The sequence below is a fragment of the Chanos chanos genome, chromosome 4, assembly GCF_902362185.1.
Source record: "Chanos chanos chromosome 4, fChaCha1.1, whole genome shotgun sequence".
NCBI lineage: Eukaryota > Metazoa > Chordata > Actinopteri > Gonorynchiformes > Chanidae > Chanos > Chanos chanos.
In genome coordinates, this window is record NC_044498.1 from 52,846,343 (window position 1) to 52,873,849 (window position 27,507).

General features: G+C 42.5%; 3 protein-coding genes across 3 annotated transcripts in view; 2 read left to right on the forward strand and 1 right to left on the reverse strand.

The window, feature by feature from the left end:
• Nucleotides 1-12,319, reverse strand: part of slka (STE20-like kinase a) — a 32,750-nt gene extending 20,431 nt beyond the window's left edge. Inside the window, exons 1-4 of the mRNA XM_030772449.1 lie at nt 11,422-12,319; nt 3,005-3,169; nt 1,150-1,198; nt 169-318 (exon numbers count right to left, since the gene is read on the reverse strand). Of these exons, the coding sequence (XP_030628309.1) occupies nt 169-318; nt 1,150-1,198; nt 3,005-3,169; nt 11,422-11,571 (514 nt within the window). The 5' untranslated portion in view covers nt 11,572-12,319. The remainder of the gene's footprint in view (nt 1-168; nt 319-1,149; nt 1,199-3,004; nt 3,170-11,421) is intronic.
• A 2,715-nt stretch (nt 12,320-15,034) lies between these two features.
• Nucleotides 15,035-16,636, forward strand: LOC115810518 (dual specificity protein phosphatase 13). The gene is made up of 3 exons (XM_030772450.1): nt 15,035-15,204; nt 15,894-16,111; nt 16,434-16,636. Exons 1-3 carry the CDS (start codon nt 15,035-15,037, stop codon nt 16,634-16,636), a joined length of 591 nt encoding a protein of 196 aa, XP_030628310.1.
• A 1,329-nt stretch (nt 16,637-17,965) lies between these two features.
• LOC115810699 (dual specificity protein phosphatase 13) lies at nt 17,966-19,886 on the forward strand. Its single transcript, XM_030772693.1, has 3 exons — nt 17,966-18,090; nt 18,368-18,585; nt 19,675-19,886. Exons 1-3 carry the CDS (start codon nt 17,966-17,968, stop codon nt 19,884-19,886), a joined length of 555 nt encoding a protein of 184 aa, XP_030628553.1.
• Nucleotides 19,887-27,507: the final 7,621 nt, after the last annotated feature.

Genomic DNA, 27,507 nt, shown 5'->3' on the forward strand with positions numbered 1-27,507 from the left:
TTCTGGTACAAACTATTCCTGGTTACATTTCCCTGGCTGGGATCAGGCACTGCAATGCCTCTACAGGCTGCCCACTCTCACATAAGACACGGCAGACAGGCGGGCATCTTTAATGGCTACTACTGAAGTTTGGGCTGGATGGGTGCGGGGGTCGCAGAAAGCCCTTACCCAGTTTGACGTCTCCATCAAGGGAGAGCAGGATGTTGCCGGCCTTCAGATCTCTGTGAATGATCTTATTTTCATGGAGGTAAACCAACGCTTCCAGAGTCTGTTTACACACCACACGGATCTGCGGCTCTGTCAGAGGCCTCTCCAGCTCTGGTAGCGCACGGACACACACGCACACATACACGTACACACACGCACGCGCACACACACATACACACATACGCACAGACACAGACACAGAATAAAACCATCAGTCATGGTTGGTTGGTGAATAGACTGTCCCTCGGTAGAGGGTGAACTCTCACATGGATCTGCCTGTCAGTCAGCGAGGAAACAGAAGGGAGAAGGAGTCATACAAGTGCAAACAATGAGTCAATCTGCGCTCAAATAAAACCACTTTCAACATGAGAAAAACCTCCTCACTGACAACACCTCCCCCCCAACAACACCTCCCACAGGCCGCCCTTCAAACACAGGTGAACTGAGGGGGAGGAGGACGGGCGCACGACGCCACTGGCCCTCATCGCTTTTCACAGAACTCACTCTGCTATCTGCTCAGACCACTCTCAGCCTTTCACTTTCACTATGATGTGAAGCAAACACATTGCTTACTCTGTAATATGCTGCGTGAGGAGCGAGCGTTACGCTGTAATATCAGACTAACGTTCTCCTGGTCCGTTCATCAGAGTGAGCCCAGTGCGACAGGGACGGGCTGAGTGTGGAGAGGGGGAATTAAAAGCTCTGCCGGAGAACAGAGCCAGGAGGCTGAGCTGCTCCAAAACAGACTAACCACTCCTTGAAATGTGAGCTGTGGTAATTGCATGCTTGGTGCAGAGGAAAGGGAGGAGGAATGCACACAGGCAGCTGGACGGCAGTGCTGAGAGGAGAGAATGAGAAATCAGCCTGTACCGCGACTGAAACGCTCAGTTCCTCTTTTCAACTTCTCAGACTTACAAAAGAAAAGAAAAAAAACTCACTCACCCAACATGACAGCATCAACGGCTCCTCCAGCACAGAACTCAATCAAAATCTACAGAGAGAGAGAGAGAGAGAGAGAGAGAGAGAGAGAGAGAGAGAAGGAGAGAGAGAGATGAGCAAAATGAAACGTGTGTTCTCTATCATTCAAATTAGTGTCAGATCAGTTCAAAGTCATCACCCATTCATTTTAGAACGACAAAATTAATCAACTAATTGGACAAACATTTCATTCTAATTAGCACATATTCCACTGGTTTGACTCTGGCCTATAGGTCACAGGATAAGACAACTGAGTCAAACTGATTTGAGATCTGAATCCGGTGCCAAAGAATAGAGTTCACAGGGCACTGCCAACGAGGCCGTTTGACCAAGTCGGTCGTGCCACACGACTGGACCGGGCCGGACCACGTGACACGACTGGACTGGGCCGGACCACGTGACACGACTGGACTGGGCCGGACCACGTGACACGACTGGACTGGGCTGGACCACGTGACACGACTGGACTGGGCCGGACCACATGACAGCCCAGCCTCACCCAACCCTCAGGTTGGCACTGTCCATATGAGTGTTCTCTGGCCAAATACTGAATATGGGTCAAATAAAATAATATAAAATCACACTGTGTCACAGTACGATGGTATCAAAGCAACCAGCGAAATGCAGAGAGTCTGTCTCAGAGATTAAAGGCCCCATCATTAATCTCACCACCTTCTCTTACAGGAACAATGGAAAATTCCATATCTGGGTCTCTTTACGTTCAGCACTTTTTTTGAAGGGAACTAATGATGATTCATTTATGAAGAACAACCGCAAGAACAACTATGAAATGAAAGTCTTGGGGGAAAATTGGGCAACTGATTTAAGCCTTTTTTGTAATCTATATCACCAGTCACTTGTCATTACTCTATAGGCTTGTCTTACAGAAATAGCGGTAAGTCAGACACTCCGTGAGGTACCAGGGGAGTGGGAAAATCGATTCCAAACCATAATGATGCTGCTGCCAATCAGAGAGAGATACTGAGACCACGGAAAGGAAACAAAGGCAATGGCCTGCAATTGGTTTATGGGCATTTTCCATTTCCGCGTGATGTAAATTTTGCTCAAATGAATCCTAAACTCATCCCGAAAGTGATGTTAAGTCTGAGAGACTGACATCCGACTGTGGAGCAGACTTCACTCAAACACTCATTAATATTTCATCAGACAGATTCACAGAGGGCTGTGGGAACTCTCTCAGTCCATTTAACCATTTTTCCCTGATATGATCTTCTCTGCCATACTGAGTAAACACACACGGTATCGCCGGCGGGCACTGTGTGTTAATCTGACTGGAGAGACTGCCTGGACCTTCCCTCTAATTAATTCATGAGGACTTTCTCTGGTCATTTGTAGCGTGGCATTATCTGCCCACGCGGCCTGCCCGCGGGGGGGTCGGGGGCCAGCCATATGAAACCTGACGGTGAGAGGGTGCCTGGGTACATCAGGGGAGGGAAGACAATGACAGCAGACAGGACCAGGCTGATGGTGTGTAGTGTTTTATTCAGTCTCACAGATACAGGACATAAGTAAAGAGGACAGACTGTAGAGTTCCTGACTGTTACTGTTCGAGATACAAGACTGTGTCTTATCAGGACTACTGAATACTCAGTGTTCCTCAAAAAACTGCTTTTCTCTCAAAACAGCCGAATCTGTAGAGATCACAGAACACCCTCCTGCTACATCGCTACAGTGAGCAAAATGACCTTACTCCTCCGCCACTCACAGAATGTGAAGGTGTGTGTGTGTGTGTGTGCATGTAGAACAACACACTAACACATCCATGGTAACCCAGTCTCTCTAAGGAAAGGTAACGTACCCAGAGTTTGCTCTCATAATAAAAGGCATCCAGCAGTTTGACAATGTAGTGGTGGTCACAGGAGGCCAGGATGTCAATCTCCACCATATAGTCCTCCAGCTCCTCCTCCGTCTTCGTGTCAATCACCTTGGCTGCGGCCAGGATCCCATTCTGTTTATTCTGGGCCTACGACAGCAAGGACAGGACAGAGTTAGAGTTAATTACGGCGCTATTTCAAAAGACAAACATATAACATGTAACTCTACGTGCACGCGTGTGTGTGTGTGTGTGTGTGTGTCTCATTGGTACGGTTCGTTTTGTTGATGAGAACTGTGAAAGTGGCCTGAATCAATGCCTCTGACAGCACAGCTACTGTTCTGTCGTGCTACAGGATGCACGCGGGCATTGGAAACGTGTTTGATGGATGCAAGCAAAAGTGCGACCAATTTTTAAAAATGCTTTAACCACTGTTCAAAAAAGAAATTGTGATGACGTCAAAAAAATCAAGGTTTGACAGTTATGAAATAATTGTTACAGGCCTAGTGTGTGCACATGTCTGTGTGTGTACACGTGTCTGCGTGTGTGTGTGGGGGGGGGGGGGGGGGGAGCGCACGGACGCTCACTCGTGTGTTTACAGGCATCTCTGTGTGTAACCAGAATGGGAGGCGATTCCTGCTGGAGAACAATTGGAAGCAGGTTAAATTAAAGTGAGGACCAGAGCAGGTTAAAGTGAACTGAGGACCAGAGCAGGTTAAATTAAAGTGAGGACCAGAGCAGGTTAAAGTAAAGTGAGGACCAGAGCAGGTTAAAGTGAACTGAGGACCAGAGCAGGTTAAATTAAAGTGAGGACCAGAGCAGGTTAAAGTAAAGTGAGGACCAGAGCAGGTTAAAGTGAACTGAGGACCAGAGCAGGTTAAATTAAAGTGAGGACCAGAGCAGGTTAAAGTAAAGTGAGGACCAGAGCAGGTTAAAGTGAACTGAGGACCAGAGCAGGTTAAATTAAAGTGAGGACCAGGGCAGGTTAAAGTGAAGTGAGGACCAGAGCAGGTTAAATTAAAGTGAGGACCAGAGCAGGTTAAATTAAAGTGAGGACCAGAGCAGGTTAAAGTGAAGTGAGGACCAGAGCAGGTTAAAGTGAAGTGAGGACCAGAGCAGGTTAAAGTGAAGTGAGGACCAGAGCAGGTTAAAGTGAAGTGAGGACCAGAGCAGGTTAAAGTGAAGTGAGGACCAGAGCAGGTTAAAGTGAGCTGAGGACCAGAGCAGGTTAAAGTGAGCTGAGGACCAGAGCAGGTTAAAGTAAACTGAGGACCAGAGCAGGCTGGGTCAAATGTCAGATAAGATGGAAAAATAGCAGCTTGGGTAAGAACAAGGAAAAGTCAACATGTTTTTATTGTTTACTTAATCTTTATAATGGACAAAGAACCCAAGCAGTTTGATGCTTAAGCATAATATGTATACGACATGTTTTTGCTAGTTTATAGTTCAAAGGCTTTGTCAGCACAATGTGGCACTGTTTCACTAACTACTAACTGCTACCACATAATCTGCACATGTTTTTCATACAGCTTCAAGCATTTTAACATGCAAACACAACAACCAAGGAGTATGGAATGAGAGAGAGAGAGAGAATTCCTCAGTGTGGTAAAAACTGTCCACTCCTACTGACCTACTTCATAACAAACAGTTGAAGGTTTTTCCCCAGCAGGATAAGAGCAGGCCACATGATTTAGTGGTGTAATCTTTCCACCTTACATTAACACACACCACCATAACCAACTCCTAACAGCATTACAACAGTGCAACAACAGCACCAGAACAGCGTGACAACAGCACCACAACAGCATCACAGCAGCACAACAAAGCAGTGTTCTTAAACGGATGAGTAAAACTGCAAGATACTTAGTTCAGCTAGTTTCAAATAGGGGTGGGAATTGCCACAGAGGCAACGATACGATACTATCACCATATTTGGGCCATGATACAATATTATTGCGATTCTTTGATTTTACGACACAGCAAGTACTGCATTTCGATTCTGCGATACACTGCGATTTCTTTCTCGCATATATTATTAAAATGCATTATCATAAGTCATAGGGAAAATAACACACGGCTCAATTCATCTCACTTGAATCTTCCCATTTAATTCTGTGAACAAAATTATCTGCTGAACTTTTTGTGAATAGTACAATATTACACCTATGGGTTTTTTTTTGGGGGGCGGGGGGAGTCGCCCACTATGAGTTTTTCGATTAAGTTGGGGGTGCCGTCCTCTTTTGTTTGATGTGGTCATGTAAAGCCCTTTCAGACTTTAAATAAACCTTGTTGTTTTCAAAATACCAACTACGTCCTTCACTGAACACACACATGAAATTGATTTTCATGTGGCACTGTTTGCAAACGGCATGCTGCACGTCAAGCTTATTGTTTGCTGTAGTCTGGAGGCCGAAATGAAGCCGCACTCTCGACTTGAAAGCAGACGGCGCATTATGTATAGGAGTCGCTGCAGCCATCTTGGCGACTTTGACTTCCTTTCTGCTGTGACGCAAGATGAGAACGAGGTCTTGCACCATCTTGTGGACTTCAGAAGCAATGTTATCAGAGTAGACGTATGTACTAAAATAAAAGTGTATTAAATAAATTTGAAAAATTATGCAACATTAAATAAATAAATATTGATACATGGTGCTGTTGTATCAATATAACATTGTGCCCAAAAATATCGCAATACTAGACTGTATCGATATTTTCGCCCACCTATAGTTTCAAAACATAACCTCAACAAAGATAGAGTCATAAAGGAAACCTGGACAGACCATAAATAAAAGAGATAAAAGTTAAGAGATGACCAGGAGGGTGAAGTGTTTAACCTCATATTAAAATAATTATGTCTGCCACTAAGTTCCATTTTTCTGCATAACTGTCATCCTCTCTAATGGCCACTAATCTAAAAATAGAAAGGAGAAAAAAGAGGAACCAAGACATGATTACCTCATTAGGAACTATGAGCCGTTTGAGGAAACACCAACATCAGCACTGCACTCTAATGAAGACTGATCATCACCAGCGCCCTCATCACAGTCACGTTACAGCTTTAACTATAGTCACATTAACTACAGCCACGTTACAGCTTTAACTACAGTCACGTTACAGCTCTAACTACAGTCACGTTACAGCTCTAACTACAGTCACATTAACTACAGCCACGTTACAGCTCTAACTACAGTCACATTAACTACAGTCACATTACAGCTCTAACTACAGTCACGTTACAGCTCTAACTACAGTCACATTACAGCTCTAACTACAGTCACGTTACAGCTCTAACTACAGTCACATTAACTACAGTCACATTAACTACAGTCACATTAACTACAGTCACATTACAGCTCTAACTACAGTCACGTTACAGCTTTAACTACAGTCACGTTACAGCTCTAACTACAGTCACGTTACAGCTCTAACTACAGTCACGTTACAGCTCTAACTACAGTCACATTAACTACAGTCACGTTACAGCTCTAACTACAGTCACATTAACTACAGCCACGTTACAGCTTTAACTACAGTCACGTTACAGCTCTAACTACAGTCACGTTACAGCTCTAACTACAGTCACGTTACAGCTCTAACTACAGTCACATTAACTACAGTCACGTTACAGCGCTAACTACAGTCACGTTACAGCTCTAACTACAGTCACATTAACTACAGTCACATTAACTACAGTCACGTTACAGCTTTAACTACAGTCACATTACAGCTTTAACTACAGTCACATTAACTACAGTCACATTAACTACAGTCACATTAACTACAGTCACGTTACAGCTCTAACTACAGTCACGTTACAGCGCTAACTACAGTCACGTTACTGCTCTAACTACAGTCACATTAACTACAGTCACATTAACTACAGTCACATTAACTACAGTCACGTTACAGCTTTAACTACAGTCACATTACAGCTTTAACTACAGTCACATTAACTACAGTCACATTAACTACAGTCACATTAACTACAGTCACGTTACAGCTTTAACTACAGTCACGTTACAGCTCTAACTACAGTCACGTTACAGCTCTAACTACAGTCACATTACAGCTCTAACTACAGTCACATTAACTACAGTCACATTAACTACAGTCACGTTACAGCTCTAACTACAGTCACGTTACAGCTCTAACTACAGTCACATTAACTACAGTCACGTTACAGCTCTAACTACAGTCACGTTACAGCTCTAACTACAGTCACGTTACAGCTCTAACTACAGTCACATTAACTACAGTCACATTAACTACAGTCACGTTACAGCTTTAACTACAGTCACATTACAGCTCTAACTACAGTCACATTACAGCTCTAACTACAGTCACATTACAGCTCTAACTACAGTCACATTAACTACAGCCACATTACAGCTCTAACTAGAGTCACATTAACTACAGTCATGTTACAGCTCTAACTACAGTCACGTTACAGCGCTAACTACAGTCACGTTACAGCTCTAACTACAGTCACATTAACTACAGTCACATTAACTACAGTCACATTAACTACAGTCACGTTACAGCTTTAACTACAGTCACATTACAGCTTTAACTACAGTCACGTTACAGCTTTAACTACAGTCACGTTACAGCGCTAACTACAGTCACATTAACTACAGCCACGTTACAGCGCTAACTACAGTCACGTTACAGCTCTAACTACAGTCACATTAACTACAGTCACATTAACTACAGTCACGTTACAGCTTTAACTACAGTCACATTACAGCTTTAACTACAGTCACATTACAGCTTTAACTACAGTCACGTTACAGCTCTAACTACAGTCACATTAACTACAGCCACGTTACAGCGCTAACTACAGTCACATTAACTACAGCCACGTTACAGCGCTAACTACAGTCACGTTACAGCTCTAACTACAGTCACATTAACTATAGTCACATTAACTACAGTCACGTTACAGCTCTAACTACAGTCACATTACAGCTCTAACTACAGTCACATTACAGCTTTAACTACAGTCACATTAACTACAGCCACATTACAGCTCTAACTACAGTCACATTAACTACAGTCATGTTACAGCTCTAACTACAGTCACGTTACAGCTCTGAGTGCAGTTATCTAACAGCTTTGACTACAGCACCGTTTGGTCCTGAGTGCTCTGTCAGGAGTTAAAGTGGAAGTTACACATGGGAGGAGTGACACATTATTCCATTCTCCTCTTTCCAGCCACAACTGGGAACGCCAAGTGCTATTTTTGGCTCTGCTTTAGGCTTAATGTTTATGGATACCCAACACACAGGCCAGCAGAGATAAAGGAAAGAGTTAGGTGTTCTGTCAGTGTGTGTGTGAGTGAGAGAGTGTGTCAGACTTTATATTTACACAAGGCTTTACGTCATGCTCTCTCGCTCTCTCTCTCTCTCTCTCTCTCTGTCTCGTTCTCTTTGTACTGGCCAACGCCTATTTCAGGCGTAGTCAACTTTGAAACGGATACAGCTTTTACTCAACAGCCACTAGTAACACACTTTCACAAGAAGTTTCACAAGTCAGTTGAAGCAGAAAAGTGTTAAGTGCAGAAGTGCTCAGTTAGAGGATTGTTGCGTGTATGTGTGCGAACAAACCTGTTGATTAGAGCACATTTACACACACGGGGCAAATCTCAGAGTGCAGCCTGTTTTCTGTGGGTAAACATTTGGCTGAAGGCAGTTTTGTCACAGTACACAGGAGAACATATAAAGACACGTCAAGGACAAACATCTGATTACTTCATTGACACAAACTTCAGAACAAAAACAGACCAATCACCTGACATTCAAAAGAAGAACATCTCATTTCTGCTATAGTGACATTGTGCTCACATCCTATAATTAATTATTATTAGCCTACTAATATTCAGCAGCCCAGAACACACAGATAAACTCCACAGGGGACAAAGACAGAGTCCTTCTCTTAGTGGGTGTGGGCGTATTTCACTAAAAACCAACGAGCTGAATGCAGAACTCTTGCTTTGGCATGGCAGGCACACAGGGCGGTTACAGAGTTAAAGTCTCAATAACAGCGAGGCCTGAAATACAACATACCACCTCTAAAGGGCTGGTCATGTATTGATGTGACACTCTTTGTGTGAGAGACTCATTCAGAACGACAAACATAGTACTTATTAATAAGAATAAGTCGATATATCCACACCCACTGTAGCACAGTACAGACGCTGTGGTGTAAGATCTCCCACATTCACTTTGCTTATCCCTCCGCACACCCAGGCCCTGCCCCCTCTCCTCCGCACACCCAGGCCTGCCCCCTCTCCTCCGCACACCCAGGCCTGCCCCCTCTCCTCCGCACACCCAGGCCTGCCCCCTCCCCTCCACACACCCAAGCCTGGCCTGCCCCCTCCGCACACCCAGGCCTGGCCCCTCCCCTCCGCACACCCAGGCCTGCCCCCTCCCCTCCGCACACCCAGGCCTGCCCCCTCCCCTCCGCACACCCAGGCCTGCCCCCTCCACACACCCAGGCCTGCCCCCTCTCCTCCACACACCCAGGCCTGCCCCCTCTCCTCCACACACCCAGGCCTGCCCCCTCCCCTCCACACACCCAGGCCTGCCCCCTCCCCTCCACACACCCAGGCCTGCCCCCTCTCCTCTGCACACCCAGGCCTGCCCCCTCTCCTCTGCACACCCAGGCCTGCCCCCTCCGCACACCAAGGCCTGCCCCCTCCCCTCCGCACACCCAGGCCTGGCCTGCCCCCTCCCCTCCGCACACCCAGGCCTGGCCTGCCCCCTCCCCTCCGCACACCCAGGCCTGGCCTGCCCCCTCCCCTCTGCACACCCAGGCCTGGCCTGCCCCCTCTCCTCCGCACACCCAGGCCTGCCTGCCTCTACACTGGAGAGGGAGAGTATCCAATGCAGGCCGATCTGCTGATTCATTCCCTCTACGTCCCTACACCTCAGTGTTACAAAGTCTACACACACACAGGCGCGCGCACACACACACACACACACACACTGCGTGTGGTTACATGGGACTGTGTGACAGATGCTCTCACACAGACAGATCCACGTGTAATTAAATCCACTCCAGGGTTCATGCTTTGAACCACCTGACTGAGGTTCGTTAGGAAACCTGGATTAAGTGTGAAATTGCTTGACAAGATATTTGGACAGACTTAACAGACTTCACAAAGAACACGGTAATCATGTTAGGCATGACTCCAGGAGACGTCTCCTACAGAGAAACACTTCAGGGAGTGCAGAACACCAGGACAGATATCTGTCACTTTCTGCCTCTCACCTGCCATGCAATTGATAACACTAATACCTGCGTTATGCTAGCATAAACACATTCACAATCTCTCAGACCTAACAGTGCTAAGAAGTAGTATATTCACATTCAAGAAATACAACAGCTGTGCAGAGACCACATACCAACTCCCCGTTATCAAAGGGAAGGGAAATTATGCAGAGGAATGATTTGGCAAACACATCATCACATCCATGGCAAATACCTAATACACTCTGAAACAGGGTGTAGTTAAGGAAGGCATGGCTTCAGGTGATCTCATTCTTCCTCTACCCCAGGCACACTTCGTCAACTCCCAGAAAACTACACAGGCTCAAACAATGGATGACACACCAAATTATTTTTGGAGGGGCAGTCTTCCCTAAGTTTTCTAAATTTAGCAATGAAGATGAGAAAGAGAGTCGAGGCAGGTTTTCAAAAAACATTCTGATTCTTGAAATTGGATTAATAATATTCCAACCTGTCCCTGTGTCATAACTACAAAAGTTTATGGGCACGCAGCGGAACTTCTGACAGTTCTCATCCGCGTGGTTTATCATTACTGAATATATGAGACCGAGAAAAAGAAATCTTCTCTTTCACATCAGTCATTATAATCCTGCTGTTATTTCTACAGAAAAGGGATAATACTGTGTCCTCATCCGCCACTGAGTTAGTAATTTTCTACAACCCCAGGAGACATGCAACCTCAACGCAAACGTCCATCATAAAACCAAAGCATTCAAGAGCCCAACGACTCCGTTACTAACATTTGTGTCTGATGCTGTAATGAAAGATGTTTAGGCCTTACAGACATCAGAGAGCAAATCGGTTCAATTACACTGAATTATTAGTTTAGACTGCAAGTTTTTTCAAAAGAAAAAGCTGTGGCATTAGGACATTATTATTAATGAGTGACATTAGATGAGTCACCCATTAATAAGACGAAGCAGTTGAACAAAAACAAAAAATGTACGACAGGGAGACGTAGCACACTTACAAGGCCGAGATGTATAATGATGTGTACAAGTCATTTAGAAATTGAGACAAGCTAGATTCACTTCACGTAAGTGGTTGACTAACTGGATTAGTAAAGACACAAACTTTCCATGTATACAAGCATTTGTTATGTTTTTCGTTACCTTGTACACTTTTCCAAACGCTCCATCTCCAAGTTCTCCAACAATTTCCCAGACTTCCTCCGGATTCACGTCCCTGTGAACGTGTTCATATTGTTTCTTCTTCTTCTCTGCCCCCAACTTAAATATTTTACGAAAATTGAAAAATGACATCTTAAAAGTTCAGTGAAATGTTGCGTTTCCAATGGCTATTCAAGGCGAGGTGTGCGTTAGACTGACAATGTAAAAAAGCTATTCCGAGGCCAGTTAGCAAGTCAGCTAACTAGCTAGCCCTAAATTACTAATGGACAGCTAGCTCGTGATACACATTTAATTCCAGTAGTCCCCCAAAACTTGTCTATAGTCACCGCTAGCTTATTTAGGCGCAGTTAGCCTGCTGACAGTACTCGTTAGTCCAAGTCACATATAACCTATACGTAACTGCAGCAATGGAGCATCCAACGAACTTCACATAGAGTGAGAGAGACGAAGTAACAGTCTACTTTATTAGTTAGCTTGCTGAATGACAATTCAGTGCCTACATGCGACTTTGATTCTCTGAATAATAGCTTCTCGTGAGAGATTACGGGCTTGCTAGTGTTTTCTCTTATATCCTTAATCTACCAGCAACGTTTCACAAATATACAAGGGATAAAATCCAGAGTCATCCAAAGGAGCAGATCCATCGAGTAGACAAAGTGAAAATAGCGGATGCTGATCCTGAACTCCAAGGAAAGATATCCTCTCGATCGGGTATTCGGCTCCGGCCCTGCCGTGCAAGCCCCTTTAATTATGTTCTTGAGAATGTAATCACAAAAAACGAGATATTCAAGGTTTGTTTTCAAACTGTTAGTTCATAAATTCCGAAACTCGACGTCATTTTTTCATAGATTTCATTGATTTCATGCGTTTTCCCCTAGCAGCGGACCCTTACACATAGCGTAACACTAACTTCATCTGGATGATGTGAGCGTGTTTTATGTAGGAAGCGCGTGCCCGGTAATCAGACATACTACGCAAGCGCAGTTGAATCTCCTTCGTGGAGTCTCAGTTTTAAAATAATGGAATCAATTGGGTGACATTAACAAAATTAAAGCTATACATCTCTTTACCGAAATTATTTCTCCCCCTTTCTGATTTTTGTGTTGTGACAGGGATCTCGTTTGTCATTCACTGGATGTCTTACTGATGATACCACAATGTGATCCAAAATGTTTTACAAAGATGAAAATGCTGTTTATGGAAGAGAGGAAAGGCATTCATGTATATTTGTACATTGACATTCACAGTTTACGGAGCAAAGAACAGGTATAGTGTACATTTGTACATTCATATCACATTAATGGATGAGAGAAAATGGATCATCGGTACATTCACAGTCACGTTAAAAAAAAGCGGAGGAAACTCCGCTCCATAGGCTCCATACTCCATAGGTTTTCAAATGTGACATACCGTGGAGATATATCCTCCAGGTTTGTAGCGCAAAGCTGACAGCCGTTTGTTTATAAGGGTGCCGGTGAGGAACAGAAAATACCAGCTGCTGGCTGAGAGCAGAACTCAACTCAAGGTTCAAGGATATCTTTATTATCCCCAATTTGTTGCAATTTGTTGTACAGTCAGCAGTAACCACACAACATCAGACGAACAATGATAAATAAACAATAAATACAACATAAAAATCAACACAAAAATCGCACTGTCTTACAGTAAAAGTCGACGACTGCAACTTAAAAATCACACTGAATTATTTAAAAGACCTATGGCGATTGGGACAAATGAGTTGTTAAATCTGTTTGTCCTGCATGTCAGCAATTTGTATCTGCAGCCAGAGGAATCTGAACTCCTTGAACAGGGGGTGGCTAGGATCAGCCAGAATTGACTGGGCCTTCTTCAAAGTCCTGACCTTGTACAGATCAGTTAAATCATTCAAGGTCGTACCTACAATTTTGCTGCACACTCATAGAGAATAAGCATCTCACTTCCGTAATCAAATCGTAACCCAAGTTTGGGCATGAACAATGAAATCTTTAAATCAGTTTGTAAATGCACTAAAATACAACCAAGAGAACTAATGACATGTAATTTCCTCCTGTTCTTGTCTCTGATCTTGGACAAGGTAAGTGCCTTAACACGTTTATTCACTGAGAGTGTTTCATAGATATTAAAACGAGATAACGATGGACACATGTACTGTAACACTAATCTAAAAATTGGTTTAGAAGATAAAAGTAGTTTTAATGCTAATAATCGGGGCAGTGATACATTGGAGGAGGCCACACCCATCAGGACAGAGACATTTCATCACTGAATGAAGGAAATGGTTTTGTATGACTTTGTACTTGCTGGACTTTATCTTGTCGTTTGAGGGGTAGGGATGACATAAAGAGTAACAGTAAAATTGACCTTAGAATTGCCTAAACACTTCACCATAGGGAAACGAACCCGTCCTGCCGTTGGCCCCATGTGCACTTGTACCGCGTCCATCTATGAAGAGCAGAGAAAAGGATGACTCACGTCACTGTGACTTCTTCCCACAGCTCAGTAGATGACTGCTTGTATTCTGTGAGCAACTTGTGTGTATGTGTTTGTGCACTGAAGCCCAACCATGGTAACCGTATCTGTGAAGTTCCTAATGGACTGTTCTCCATGAAAATCTCTCATCACATCCTACCCTGATATTTAAAGTCACCTACTCCAGTTACGCATCAGTTTTTGCTTTTCTTGGGTGAAGCTGTATTTCTCTCAGACTCCTGTGTTGACATGACCGTCAGTGACTGGTTCTCCTAAAACCCTGACACATGTGTAACAGTTTAACAGTCAGGTCTGGGGTGCCAGTATCTCTACTGAGCAGAATCTTTATGAATTTGATTAGAGCAGCACTGGTACTGTGGTGAGAGAAAAAAACATTAACCCATTTCTCACAAATAATAAATGACATTTAATAATAAATAAAACTGACATTTTTAAAACACTTTACATGAAAAGAGAGATTAAGATGAGGTTAAAACATGGCAGCTGATTTTGCTTTCTTCAGCAGGTGCCTAGTGACATCTGCTTAGAGACTAATAGTTGGTGCATTAGTGAAAAGAGTATGAAATATATCTTCAAAATTTTTTGTCAAAACAGGATCTGTTCCAGTGCGTGAAGGTGTAGAGTAATTATATGTAAATGTTCTGTATTAATCAAGCAGAAGATATTCATATTTGCTTGACATCATAAAAGACAACCCTAGTACAAGGCAATGTCAATGCTCTCTCTCAGAACATGATCGGCCAGTGACTCCAGTCTTTTGTGGGCAGACGGGCTGGACCATCATGAGTTTGAGTTATATGCCACAGTCATGCCAGTTTCCCTTAAGTAACCAGACAAGCCTCTCGCTGTTCTTTTCTGTCTCAAGACAACGCCTAGTCACAGCATTTCAATTATCAGGAAAATGTATCGTTATTGACGTGTCTTCCTCTGTGTCGTGACATGCAAGCCCATGTAGGCGATCAAGGAGTGCCATCTGCTGGACAAAAAGTGTAAATGTAGGAGAGAGTTACCGTGTGACACCTGGCCTTGTCAGTCCAGCTCCCTAACAGTAATGCTCTTCACGCCGTCAGGACCAAAAACACACACAAATCACAGTCTAATTAAAATGGACGGTGAGGGATCAAGTTCGAATGATGCCCCTCTGCCCGACAAAGAGGACAAAAGTGTTGTTTCCGAAACTCCTTCTATTGAGCAGCTAGAGGACATACTGCATGGAGGTAACCTGTCGTGTAGCCATGTAGACGAAGTCTGGCCCAATCTGTTCCTAGGAGACATGTGAGTGAGTGTCCTCATAAATGACATGAATGTAAAAGAGAGATGTTTAAATGGGTTTTGGGGTTCTGTCCCATGACATGAATGTAAAAGAGAGATGTTTAAATGGTTTTGGGGTTCTGTCCCATGACATGAATGTAAAAGAGAGATGTTTAAATGGATTTTGGGGTTCTGTCCCATGACATGAATGTAAAAGAGAGATGTTTAAATGGTTTTTGGGGTTCTGTCCCATGACATGAATGTAAAAGAGAGATGTTTAAATGGTTTTCAGGGTTCTGTCCCATGACATGAATGTAAAAGAGAGATGTTTAAATGGTTTTTGAGGTTCTGTCCCATGACATGAATGTAAAAGAGAGATGTTTAAATGGTTTTCAGGGTTCTGTCCCATGACATGAATGTAAAAGAGAGATGTTTAAATGGTTTTTGGGGTTCTGTCCCATGACATGAATGTAAAAGAGAGATGTTTAAATGGTTTTCAGGGTTCTGTCCCATGACATGAATGTAAAAGAGAGATGTTTAAATGGTTTTTGAGGTTCTGTCCCATGACATGAATGTAAAAGAGAGATGTTTAAATGGTTTTTGAGGTTCTGTCCCATGACATGAATGTAAAAGAGAGATGTTTAAATGGTTTTCAGGGTTCTGTCTTGACTGTATTAATCTCACAGTGTTAGCTGTTGTCTTGCGTCACACAGGTATATGTCCCATGACAGATATAGCCTGTGGAGTCTGGGCGTTACCCACGTCCTGAATGCCGCCCATGGGAAAACATGTTGCAAAGGAAGTGATGATTTCTATGGCACAACTGTGCGTTACTATGGTGTCCCAGCCAATGACTTGCCTACGTTTGACATTTCACCTTTCTTCTACCCCTCGGCACAGTTCATCCATCAGGCTCTCAGCGTTCCCGGAGGTATGACTCCTCATCACCTCTCAGATTTATGACCAAAACACATCTGTGTTAACTATTAACCATGGATCACCTTACCAAGGCGTTGGCTTTTACTCAAAGTGCCTAAGAAACTTCAGGATTTTTTTTTTTGAGTTTACAACCAAGTGAGTCATTTTAAAAGGCCATATGAAACAATTTTAGTCAGTCATTTTAAACCAGACTGTGTGTGACTTGTCTTTAACAAAACCAGGTACTATAGTAACTATAATATTGATATGATATTGCTTTATTTCTGATATTGATTTATTTATAATACTGTATTTCTTTCCATGTCTCTCCCCAGCCAAAGTGTTTGTGCACTGTGCTGTAGGAGTCAGCCGCTCTGCAGCTCTGGTCCTGGCATACTTAATGATCTATCACAATTACACTCTCCTGAACGCTATCCTGAAGGTCAAAGAGAAACGCTGGATTTTCCCAAACAGAGGATTCCTCAGGCAACTGCAGATACTGGATGCCAGTTTAAAGAGAGACTCCCCACTGGAATAATCCAGACACTCACCCGCGTCAGTTATCACTGAACCACGACATTCATTGATCATGTATCATTTATATAAATGACATTAGAAAGATCTGATCATATGTAAAAAACCCTCACTGTGTGCTAATAAAATCTAAAGCATTACATTCATAGTATGGCACCACCCACTGTCAAAAAAAGAAGTTCAAAAAACATGATCTGTTGACATATTTCATAAACCTCTAAGCTGCTCCCACTTCAACCACTCTCTACTGGTGAACACACAACTTCATCCACAAAAAATCTCCTTGTCTGTGTAATCTTTACCCTGTTCCTGACAGCCGTCTACAAGACCCCATGGGATGTAGCAAAGTCTTATATTCACAGACACACATATCTTTCTATGATGATCATTTTATCAACCCCTAAGTCACGTTTGAAAAGGTTATGTTCCAATTAATGTGACTATTTGCAGAGAGAACATGTTAAACGTGTCTGACCAACAGTGACTCCGGTCTGGGTCACATACAGTTCAGTATGGACAGAGCACTACACATAACAGAGCGGTGAGTCCGAGAGGGAGAGAGAGAGAGAGAGAGAGAGAGAGAGAGAGAGAATATTTTGCAGTGGAACAGCAATGTCGTCATTTAGCCCTGAGAATGGAGAGGGCATGATACGTGAGATACTCTGAATCCTATGTATGGATGGCAGCTGTTAAACAGTACAGAGAACTTACAAGTAAAATTGATGTTTTTCTGAATCACTGCTAAGAATAAGAAAGAGTAATGGGAAACGATATTTGAAACAGAATATTCAACTTGTTTTGTGGGTGTGGTGTAACATTACATTTACCTCACAAGTAACTCTCCTGTGAGGTAAAATGTAGTCTGTACCCCGGGTCCAGTCAATCACATCAGTGCCAAAAAGGGATTTTTTGAACGTTATTTATACCGTTATATTTGGTGTATTTACGATATGTTGGTTAGTCGACTGTTGTAACAGCTAAAGCAGGCAACCATCTTCAGCGTTGTAACAGCTCATTGTCTTTCTAATCTCGACATCGGAAACAAATGACCCAGCCGTAACTTTTCCCGCGGCTGAAACCCTGTTGCTATCTTGCCGCATCGGCTGAATCATCTCTCTCGTCACTTGTAGCACACAGCATAATATTCTTCCATCAGATGTCCCATGGCGGAGGCATGCCAGTCTGCCCCGCGGCGGTGTCGGATGACCGAAAAGCCGTATAAAGAGCACCTGTTCGAGCGGATCATGACGCGCTTTCCCGGGGATGTTAAGTTCAGAGACAGACTGTTCAGAAAATATCGTCTCAGGAGTAGTTGGCAAATTTAAAAACCACAATGACTTCTCCACAGTATAAACACGGACTCATTGCTATTAAAGAACTGGAAAATATTTTGGACACATGCAAACTTGATCTTACTCCAGTCGATGAAGTGTGGCCGAACTTGTACATCGGAAACGTGTGAGTGTTGCGTAATAATGCAGCGGTACGCTATTCTGTAATATCAGCCTGAAAAAGATTCATTTTTTGACCGTCAGGTAAATAGTTGTTACTTTTTAATAAAAGTTAACTGACATTAAAATTCCAGTAGTCTAGTGGTGTTTAAAGTTCATCGCTGACCAGCAATAGTTTACAGTAAAACAGTAGGCTTAATAGTGAAGGGAGCGGTTTAGGAGTTTGGACATTTGATGCTTATGATCATTATCAAACGAATTTAAACGTGTGTGTTATTCCTCAGAGCAATTGCTCAGAACAGGACCGCGTTGAAAAAGATGGGCATCACTCACATCCTAAACGCTGCCCACTCCAAACAGGGCAGTCTGGGTGACCAGGAATTCTATGGCAGCGCGTGTGTGTATTACGGCATCCCGGCAGAGGACACCTCGAAGTTTGACATGAGTGTTTACTTCAGACCTGCCTCCGACTTTATCCACAAAGCCCTGAAAAAAAAGAACGGTAAGGGGTGAAACTTTTCCTCCTACAGAGAGCAAAACAGACCCTCTGCACGGTGTTTTCCCCCACATTTCTTCATACATATAGAAAACAAACGTGTTATGAAATAAACGACTATAAAATATATAATGAAATAAAGCAAAAAGCAGCACTTAATAGTCTCTCAGCTTGTTTATGTGTGACATTAGAGCAATACCAAAACCTGCCCTGGAATGTGTCTATCTGTCTATCTGTCTATGGACCTATTGGTCCTCATTTTAGGAAGCAGTAGATTTAAAACTCAAGTTAGAGAGCTGGTGTAGATTTATACCTGACATTAGAGAGCTGTTGTAGATTTATACCTGACATTAGAGAGCTATTGTAGATTTATACCTAACATTAGAGAGCTGTTGTAGATTTATAACTGAAATTAGAGAGCTGTTGTAGATTTGTAACTGACATCAGAGAGCTGTTGTAGATTTATATCTGATGTTAGAGAGCTGTGGTAGGTTTATAACGGACATTAGAGAGCTTTTGTAGGTTTATAACGGACATTAGAGAGCTGTGGTAGGTATACTGACATTAGAGAGCTGTTGTAGAGTTATGACTGATGTTCGAGAGCTCTGGTATGTATATAACTGACATTAGAGAGCTCTGGTACGTATATAACTGACATTAGAGAGCTCTGGTACTATATAACTTACATTAGAGGGCTCTGGTACGTATATAACTGACATTAGAGGGCTCTGGTATGTATATAACTGACATTAGAGAGCTCTGGTATGTATATAACTGACATTAGAGGGCTCTGGTATGTATATAACTGACATTAGAGAGCTCTGGTACGTATATAACTGACATTAGAGGGCTCTGGTATGTATATAACTGACATTAGAGGGCTCTGGTATGTATATAACTGACATTAGAGGGCTCTGGTACGTATATAACTGAGTTTAGAGAGCTCTGGTATGTATATAACTGACAGTAGAGAGCTCTGGTATGTATATAACTGACAGTAGAGAGCTCTGTACGTATATAACTGACATTAGAGGGTTGTGTAGAACAAAGCTCATTAGACACTCACAATATTTAAGTTCACTTTTTCACCAACAGGGAAGGTGCTGGTGCACTGCATCATGGGAATGAGTCGATCTGCGACACTGGTCCTGGCATACCTCATGTTGCAACACCGCCTTACTCTCAAGAATGCTATCCAAAAGGTCATTCTACAAAGGGCAATCTACCCCAACCGGAACTTCCTGTCCCAGCTCCTAGACCTGGACAGGGATTTATGGAGAAAACGCAGAATCTGTCCAATTCTCTGACCATATTCCTGTTTTTTTTTTTTTTTCTGGGATCTTTGTAAATAGGAAAAACAAATTACATTTAATGAATGTATTTCAGTAACTGCAGTTTGTTATAATTAAGGAAATAATTAATTATAGAGCTGGTTTAGAAGACAATAATATAATACACTCATAGAGCTGTTTGTTATGTGGACATGTCCATCCTGCTGTCAGGACATGTCCATCCTGCTGTCAGGACATGTCCATCCTGCTGTCAGGACATGTGTCGGTTTCGCTCTCTGTGAGACACTTAATTTGACAGCTCTTGTCTCACTAACATAGGCTTTGTTTTATTTCATTCAGTTCAAACTCAGACTTAGAATTTGAACTTGAAACTGGGGTGAGTATATTTTTATAGCCTATTGTTTACAAGGCTATCACGCTTTTTTTTCTTATGAATTTGTGTATTCAGAATAATATCATCATAGTGCAATAGTAGAATAGTTTATAAATAGATTGCATATAAAAACGAAAAACATGAATATATTTTTGGAGATCGTTGTGAGATTGTGAGTTTTATGGTTTGACAGATTCTCGCCCATGTGTTTTCACTGTCATGTCTGCACGTGTGGCCCAGACCAACCTGTGGATTATTACTGCACCAAAAACTGAACTCAAATATTCATGTCAATTATCTGTTCATGTGAATGTCAGAGAAAAAAAATGACTTTAGCTGTCACATTCAGATTGTCATAGAAATGAAATGCGTTGGCTGTGTGTTCTGGTGCCGCTCTGAGAACACAGACATTCCAGTTGGGAAGATATTATGTCACTCCCAGAGGCAGCATTACTGACTCATCTCTGATAATATTACACAACAGTAAAGTCCCAGCCCTGCCGCTGGGTGACGTCACGGACCGGCGGCAGAGGCGACACGGACAAAGACATTCCCAGTGCCCTTTTTCCCAGTGGGACTTCTCCATCAGGCACCATGGCACAGCGCAAAGGTCACTGTAAGTACGGCACAGAGAACGGCAAGGTTTAGTTTCATAGGTCTGTTATAGGACGAGAACAGGGCTGTGATGTGACGCTGCTCTCACTCACACACTGTGGAAGCATTTGCTTCCCTCTTGTCTGCCATGCTGCTATTGGTGTGGAGAAATTCCTCTGCCACAGAATTCATTTTCAACCGTGATATTCTGTCTGACTGACATTGTGGAACTGACTTTCCGAGATTCCTGCCAAAACTGTCAACTCCGGAGCAAAGCATAATGTCAGCTTGTGTTCCTAAAGAGTTTGGCCACAGAAAAGTCCCTGTAAAACATGGGATGTCAGACTACTTTTGTGTGGACGATTTCATAAGCCACCGACAGTAAGAGGCTATTTAAAGTTTTTCTAAGGATACACAACACCTCGCTCTTTGTCCTGATCATAAACCACAAAGGATGAACGTCCTTGAAACAGATTTAAGGGGACTCAGAAAGAGTTATGGATAACGCTGATGTGCTCATGTCTTAGGAGTGAGGCGGGGTGGGGCTGGGGGGGCTCGATAATTTTGTAGTTGCTCTCCAGTTCTCTCATAAAGCCTATTTTAAACATGGCTGACGATTAAACAAGTTTCTCCTGTTGAAGGTAAGACCCTCCCTTTAGGACATGTATGGCTGTGTCTGCAGTAATCCCCTGGTAGAAATATATTTCTTAATGAGTTTTTATTATCCTCCCCCCAGAGGCCTCTAATCCTTCAGTGAGATGAGACTTCATGAATCCAGCACTGTAGACTTGTTCACAAATAAATAAATAAATAACCCAAAATAACAAATATCTATTACAAGTCTTTACGCCCATGATTTAAACACGTGAATGAGCGACGAGACACAAAGCAGTGAGGTGTATCACAGCAAATAGATGTTTAATGATCAGCCCAGGGTTTCCTGTCATATCCCTTTTAACTTTATGATCTCACATAGAATTCTCATCAAAGCAACACAAATGAAAAAATCCCCCTTTTCTTCATGAGCTTTACAAAATTTGATAAGATTCATTTGTTTCCACAGATTTCATAGTTTATGGCTGAAGCTACGTATTGAATAGTCAGAATTCACTTCCTCATGCTCATGCTGTTGTATAGAAATCCAGTTTGGTGCATTTGAATGAGAGGAATGTCTGGTTATTCGCCAGCTCATTTCATACCCGCATGGATATTTATATCTGAGCGAGTCTGTACTTGGCACAGTTTAGCTAAACAACAACAGTACATCAAGTACTACACCTACACAAACAGTTTCCCGATGACAAACATTACAGATTATGTATCATTTCTGGTCTTTGATTAAAGCAATAACTCAGTCAAAGGTAACGACACTGACTACGAAATATGACAAAATTAGACGCGACTCAAGCCTATAACATCATTTGGTGTGTTATAATTCCACACCTCCAGGGGGCAGCATTCCATTAAAATGTGAAGACTGAGAGTCAAGCCTTTGCATCCTCTGAGACTATTCATGTCAGTCTCTCTGTTCCTCTGTAGTAGGTGAAATGTTTCACGGAGGCATCTCATCATCAACTGACAAATACATTACATGAGAAGAATGACTTTCCCCAGGGAGAAACCCTGACACTTCAGGCTCCACCTTACAGTCTCCATTTACCTCTGTGACAGACTACAACTGTTTTTCAATCTGCACTTACCTCTGTGACAGACTACAACTGCTTTTCAATCTGCACTTACCTCTGTGACAGACTACAACTGTTTTTCAATCTGCACTTACCTCTGTGACAGACTACAACTGCTTTTCAATCTGCACTTACCTCTGTGACAGACTACAACTGTTTTTCAATCTGCATTTACCTCTGTGACAGACTACAACTGCTTTTCAATCTGCACTTACCTCTGTGACAGACTACAACTGTTTTTCAATCTGCACTTACCTCTGTGACAGACTACAACTGTTTTTCAATCTGCACTTACCTCTGTGACAGACTACAACTGTTTTTCAATCTGCATTTACCTCTGTGACAGACTACAACTGTTTTTCAATCTGCACTTACCTCTGTGACAGACTACAACTGTTTTTCAATCTGCACTTACCTCTGTGACAGACTACAACTGCTTTTCAATCTGCACTTACCTCTGTGACAGACTACAACTGTTTTTCAATCTGCACTTACCTCTGTGACAGACTACAACTGTTTTTCAATCTGCACTTACCTCTGTGACAGACTACAACTGTTTTTCAATCTGCACTTACCTCTGTGACAGACTACAACTGTTTTTCAATCTGCACTTACCTCTGTGACAGACTACAACTGTTTTTCAATCTGCACTTACCTCTGTGACAGACTACAACTGTTTTTCAATCTGCATTTACCTCTGTGACAGACTACAACTGTTTTTCAATCTGCACTTACCTCTGTGACAGACTACAACTGTTTTTCAATCTGCATTTACCTCTGTGACAGACTACAACTGTTTTTCAATCTGCACTTACCTCTGTGACAGACTACAACTGTTTTTCAATCTGCACTTACCTCTGTGACAGACTACAACTGTTTTTCAATCTGCATTTACCTCTGTGACAGACTACAACTGTTTTTCAATCTGCACTTACCTCTGTGACAGACTACAACTGTTTTTCAATCTGCACTTACCTCTGTGACAGACTACAACTGTTTTTCAATCTGCATTTACCTCTGTGACAGACTACAACTGTTTTTCAATCTGCACTTACCTCTGTGACAGACTACAACTGTTTTTCAATCTGCACTTACCTCTGTGACAGACTACAACTGTTTTTCAATCTGCATTTACCTCTGTGACAGACTACAACTGTTTTTCAATCTGCATTTACCTCTGTGACAGACTACAACTGTTTTTCAATCTGCACTTACCTCTGTGACAGACTACAACTGTTTTTCAATCTGCACTTACCTCTGTGACAGACTACAACTGTTTTTCAATCTGCATTTACCTCTGTGACAGACTACAACTGTTTTTCAATCTGCATTTACCTCTGTGACAGACTACAACTGTTTTTCAATCTGCACTTACCTCTGTGACAGACTACAACTGTTTTTCAATCTGCACTTACCTCTGTGACAGACTACAACTGTTTTTCAATCTGCATTTACCTCTGTGACAGACTACAACTGTTTTTCAATCTGCACTTACCTCTGTGACAGACTACAACTGTTTTTCAATCTGCACTTACCTCTGTGACAGACTACAACTGTTTTTCAATCTGCACTTACCTCTGTGACAGACTACAACTGTTTTTCAATCTGCACTTACCTCTGTGACAGACTACAACTGTTTTTCAATCTGCACTTACCTCTGTGACAGACTACAACTGTTTTTCAATCTGCATTTACCTCTGTGACAGACTACAACTGTTTTTCAATCTGCACTTACCTCTGTGACAGACTACAACTGTTTTTCAATCTGCACTTACCTCTGTGACAGACTACAACTGTTTTTCAATCTGCACTTACCTCTGTGACAGACTACAACTGTTTTTCAATCTGCATTTACCTCTGTGACAGACTACAACTGTTTTTCAATCTGCACTTACCTCTGTGACAGACTACAACTGTTTTTCAATCTGCACTTACCTCTGTGACAGACTACAACTGTTTTTCAATCTGCATTTACCTCTGTGACAGACTACAACTGCTTTTCAATCTGCACTTACCTCTGTGACAGACTACAACTGTTTTTCAATCTGCATTTACCGCTGTGACAGACTACAACTGTTTTTTCAGAAATAGGACTTATTTGTTTGGCCACATGTGTCACAGAAATTAACCGTGGAATAGATAGATAGATAGATAGATAGATAGATAGATAGATAGATAGATAGATAGATAGACAGACAGACAGACAGACAGACAGACAGACAGACAGATAGATAGATACATACATACATAGAGTGTGTAAATACATTAGACTCAGTTATCCTAAAGTAGTGAGGCTTAGTGAAGAGTGGAAACCCCGTAGTGTTGACTTAAAGACAGACTGGAAATTTGATCCTGTCTACGACAGTGCCAGACTTCTCTTTATACCGATTTGTTTGCACAAAAAACTGCTAATGTACTCCAAACCAATCCAGTCCTCTGAGACTCCAAACTGCTTATGTTTCTATGCCACCCTACAGAGAGGTTAAACGTGACAATAGTCTGCTGAACAGAGAAGCATGTGATTGTGGTGTGTTTGACCCAGTTCTGTTAATGGAGAAGAACAGGAGTCTGGGGCTGTGTCCTCTGCCAGGAGACATAAACTCTTTTTTTCCCGAGGTCAGTTAGACCAGCAGCTGCTGAATCAGAGCAAGCCAGAGACACACAACTCCCCAGATACACATCACCTTTAGAGAACATTCGATTAAGACCCGGTTTCATTTCCTAAGGATCTGCTCGACACAGGCAGCATGATGGTAATCGCTGGCACAGCTGAGAAACGGCTGAGCAAAGGGACGGTTACGAACAGATGTTTTAAACTTGGCCAAGCACATTCATCACGGGACACGGGCGGCAGCAGCGTGACTTAATGCCATGGCAACGGAAGATAAAAGGAGGTAAACACTGATATTAATTAGTTCATTAATACACAATATGGACAGCAGTCAGTAAATGGATTTGTATATAATTACAGTGTTTTTATTTTTCCAGCTGTTACTCCAGGATCCAGTGAGCCTTTGACAACTCTGTTATCCTTCGAATTAATTTTGTAAACAAAGATTCAGATTTGAGATTTGAATCACATCCTAGATTCAGTTTGAGCACACCCCATGTTTGGATTGGACGCACCCCTGATTCAATATAAGAACTCCCCTGAATCAGACTGGGCATGTATCTGCTGAACTGAACCAACATTTATCAAGTAATAACAGAAATTTATTTTCAATTTACATAAGACAATGTATATATATATATACATAAATATCTCACAGAAAACACACACATGTCATTACACATAATCTGCACCATTAAATTCTTAATTTGTGGGCCTGCTTTGTACTTCTACATCTTTACTGAATCGATTAAATCCACACAGTAACACGAGGAGATGCATTTAAACCATGATACCATTTGTCATGAACCCATTGCATAAAACTGATAACTTCCTCAAAGTCTGAGGCAGCTCTGAGGTCTGAATCCATGTGTGGTAATGCAGTAATTCTGAGCTTTTAAATGCCTTTGATGATCCATTCATGTAGACTGTCAAACAGATCTGCCCGCGGTGTAATTTGAATTTGGAGATTAAGATTAAGACCATTTAATAAGCAGAAAGAGAGGGAAATGAAAGACAGTGAGATTAACAAAATGTTAATGCTTTTGGCCTTTTTGTTTAAAAAAAAGAGGAACAGGTGTATGCGGCTCTTGCGCCCAAACCGTTAATTCTGTTTTATTAGCTTCATAAAGCTGTAATTACTACGCGCCTCCAAGCCTTTCCAACTGGCAGAGAGAGAGGAATTCTCAGTAAGGGAATTTCCACCCTGTTATGGTCTCACAGGTTGGTGAGAAGCACATCTGGACATGGGGGGCGTTTATCTCAACAGCTGTCTGCTCCCGCCATAGATATGCCCTGGTTATACAAATTAATTGGACGAACACAAGTGTGTGCATAGTCATTCCACAACTGTTTGGATAATGCATAAATTTTACAAAGACAAGTAGTCACGCTAACAGCTAACAGACAAAGAGACTGTTATGATCCAGGCAAACACACGTTCAGACAGACACCCAAAGCTTGCTGAAATTCATAACAGTATGCATTGAAATTCAATGCGCAAACATACTTTACGCTCAGAAATGCACTAAGCTTAGTATGAGCACAGGGTCTAATAAATGACAATCTTTTCTGCTACAGCTCATGAAGAGAAAACCTGGCCGCTCTCTAGGACCTGGAAGAGGTTTTGTGTAACCAGGGAGGTTTATAATTATACGCCACTTAAAAAAGAAACAGTCTGCAGAGACGTGTCTGTGAACATCGACAAAGCCCCTGACTGAGGAGAGAAGAGCAGACAGTCTGAGAGGAGGGAGAGAGAAGAGACAGAGACTGTTAATGTAAGTTCTCTGTGGGAAGAGCCTTTTCGGGGGGGGGGGGGGGGGGGGGGGGCTGACCTGTGTGGATTGCTCTTAATTCTGACATTATACTCGACGTTCTCCTCTCCTCGGCTCTCGGCGCGGTAAACACATTCCGCGACGATCGTTTGCCGTAACAGCCAATGAATCCCAAGTGGAGGGAGCTTCCATAAAAAGCTCTCTATTCACTCTGATGTATGTCGAGAGCTGCACCAAGTCGAGTGTCGGTGTTCTCTCAGGCTCTTAGCAACAGACAGATTTTACGAGCCGGAGCCTCAGGTGGGCCTAATTGGTTTGATGGCTGCTTTGAAATGAAGAGGGAGGGAGAATGTGTCTCTGTGGCATAACGGGCATGTTGATATGATAACACACAGCAAATGGGCCCTTATGAAAACACTGTCTTTTTTGGCAAGAAGATGTTATTAGACTGACGCTTCAAAAATTAACACATCCCTTTCACCCTCCCTCTGTCCCGTTTAAAAGCCTTATATGATTTTAAAAAAATGAAAGGAAAACATTCCTGTGGGAAACGTGTAACGGTTGTACAGTTAAGCGTTTCGTTATCTTTCCTCCATTAAGG

Bases quoted from the DNA above. Each gene is read 5' to 3' on its own strand.
- LOC115810699 (XM_030772693.1), top strand. From the start codon at position 17,966: ATGACTTCTCCACAGTATAAACACGGACTCATTGCTATTAAAGAACTG. The intron at 18,091-18,367 runs GTGAGTGTTGCG...GTTATTCCTCAG, and splicing joins AACTTGTACATCGGAAACGT to AGCAATTGCTCAGAACAGGA. The intron at 18,586-19,674 runs GTAAGGGGTGAA...TTTCACCAACAG, and splicing joins AGCCCTGAAAAAAAAGAACG to GGAAGGTGCTGGTGCACTGC.
- LOC115810518 (XM_030772450.1), top strand. From the start codon at position 15,035: ATGGACGGTGAGGGATCAAGTTCGAATGATGCCCCTCTGCCCGACAAA. The intron at 15,205-15,893 runs GTGAGTGAGTGT...TGCGTCACACAG, and splicing joins AATCTGTTCCTAGGAGACAT to GTATATGTCCCATGACAGAT. The intron at 16,112-16,433 runs GTATGACTCCTC...GTCTCTCCCCAG, and splicing joins GGCTCTCAGCGTTCCCGGAG to CCAAAGTGTTTGTGCACTGT.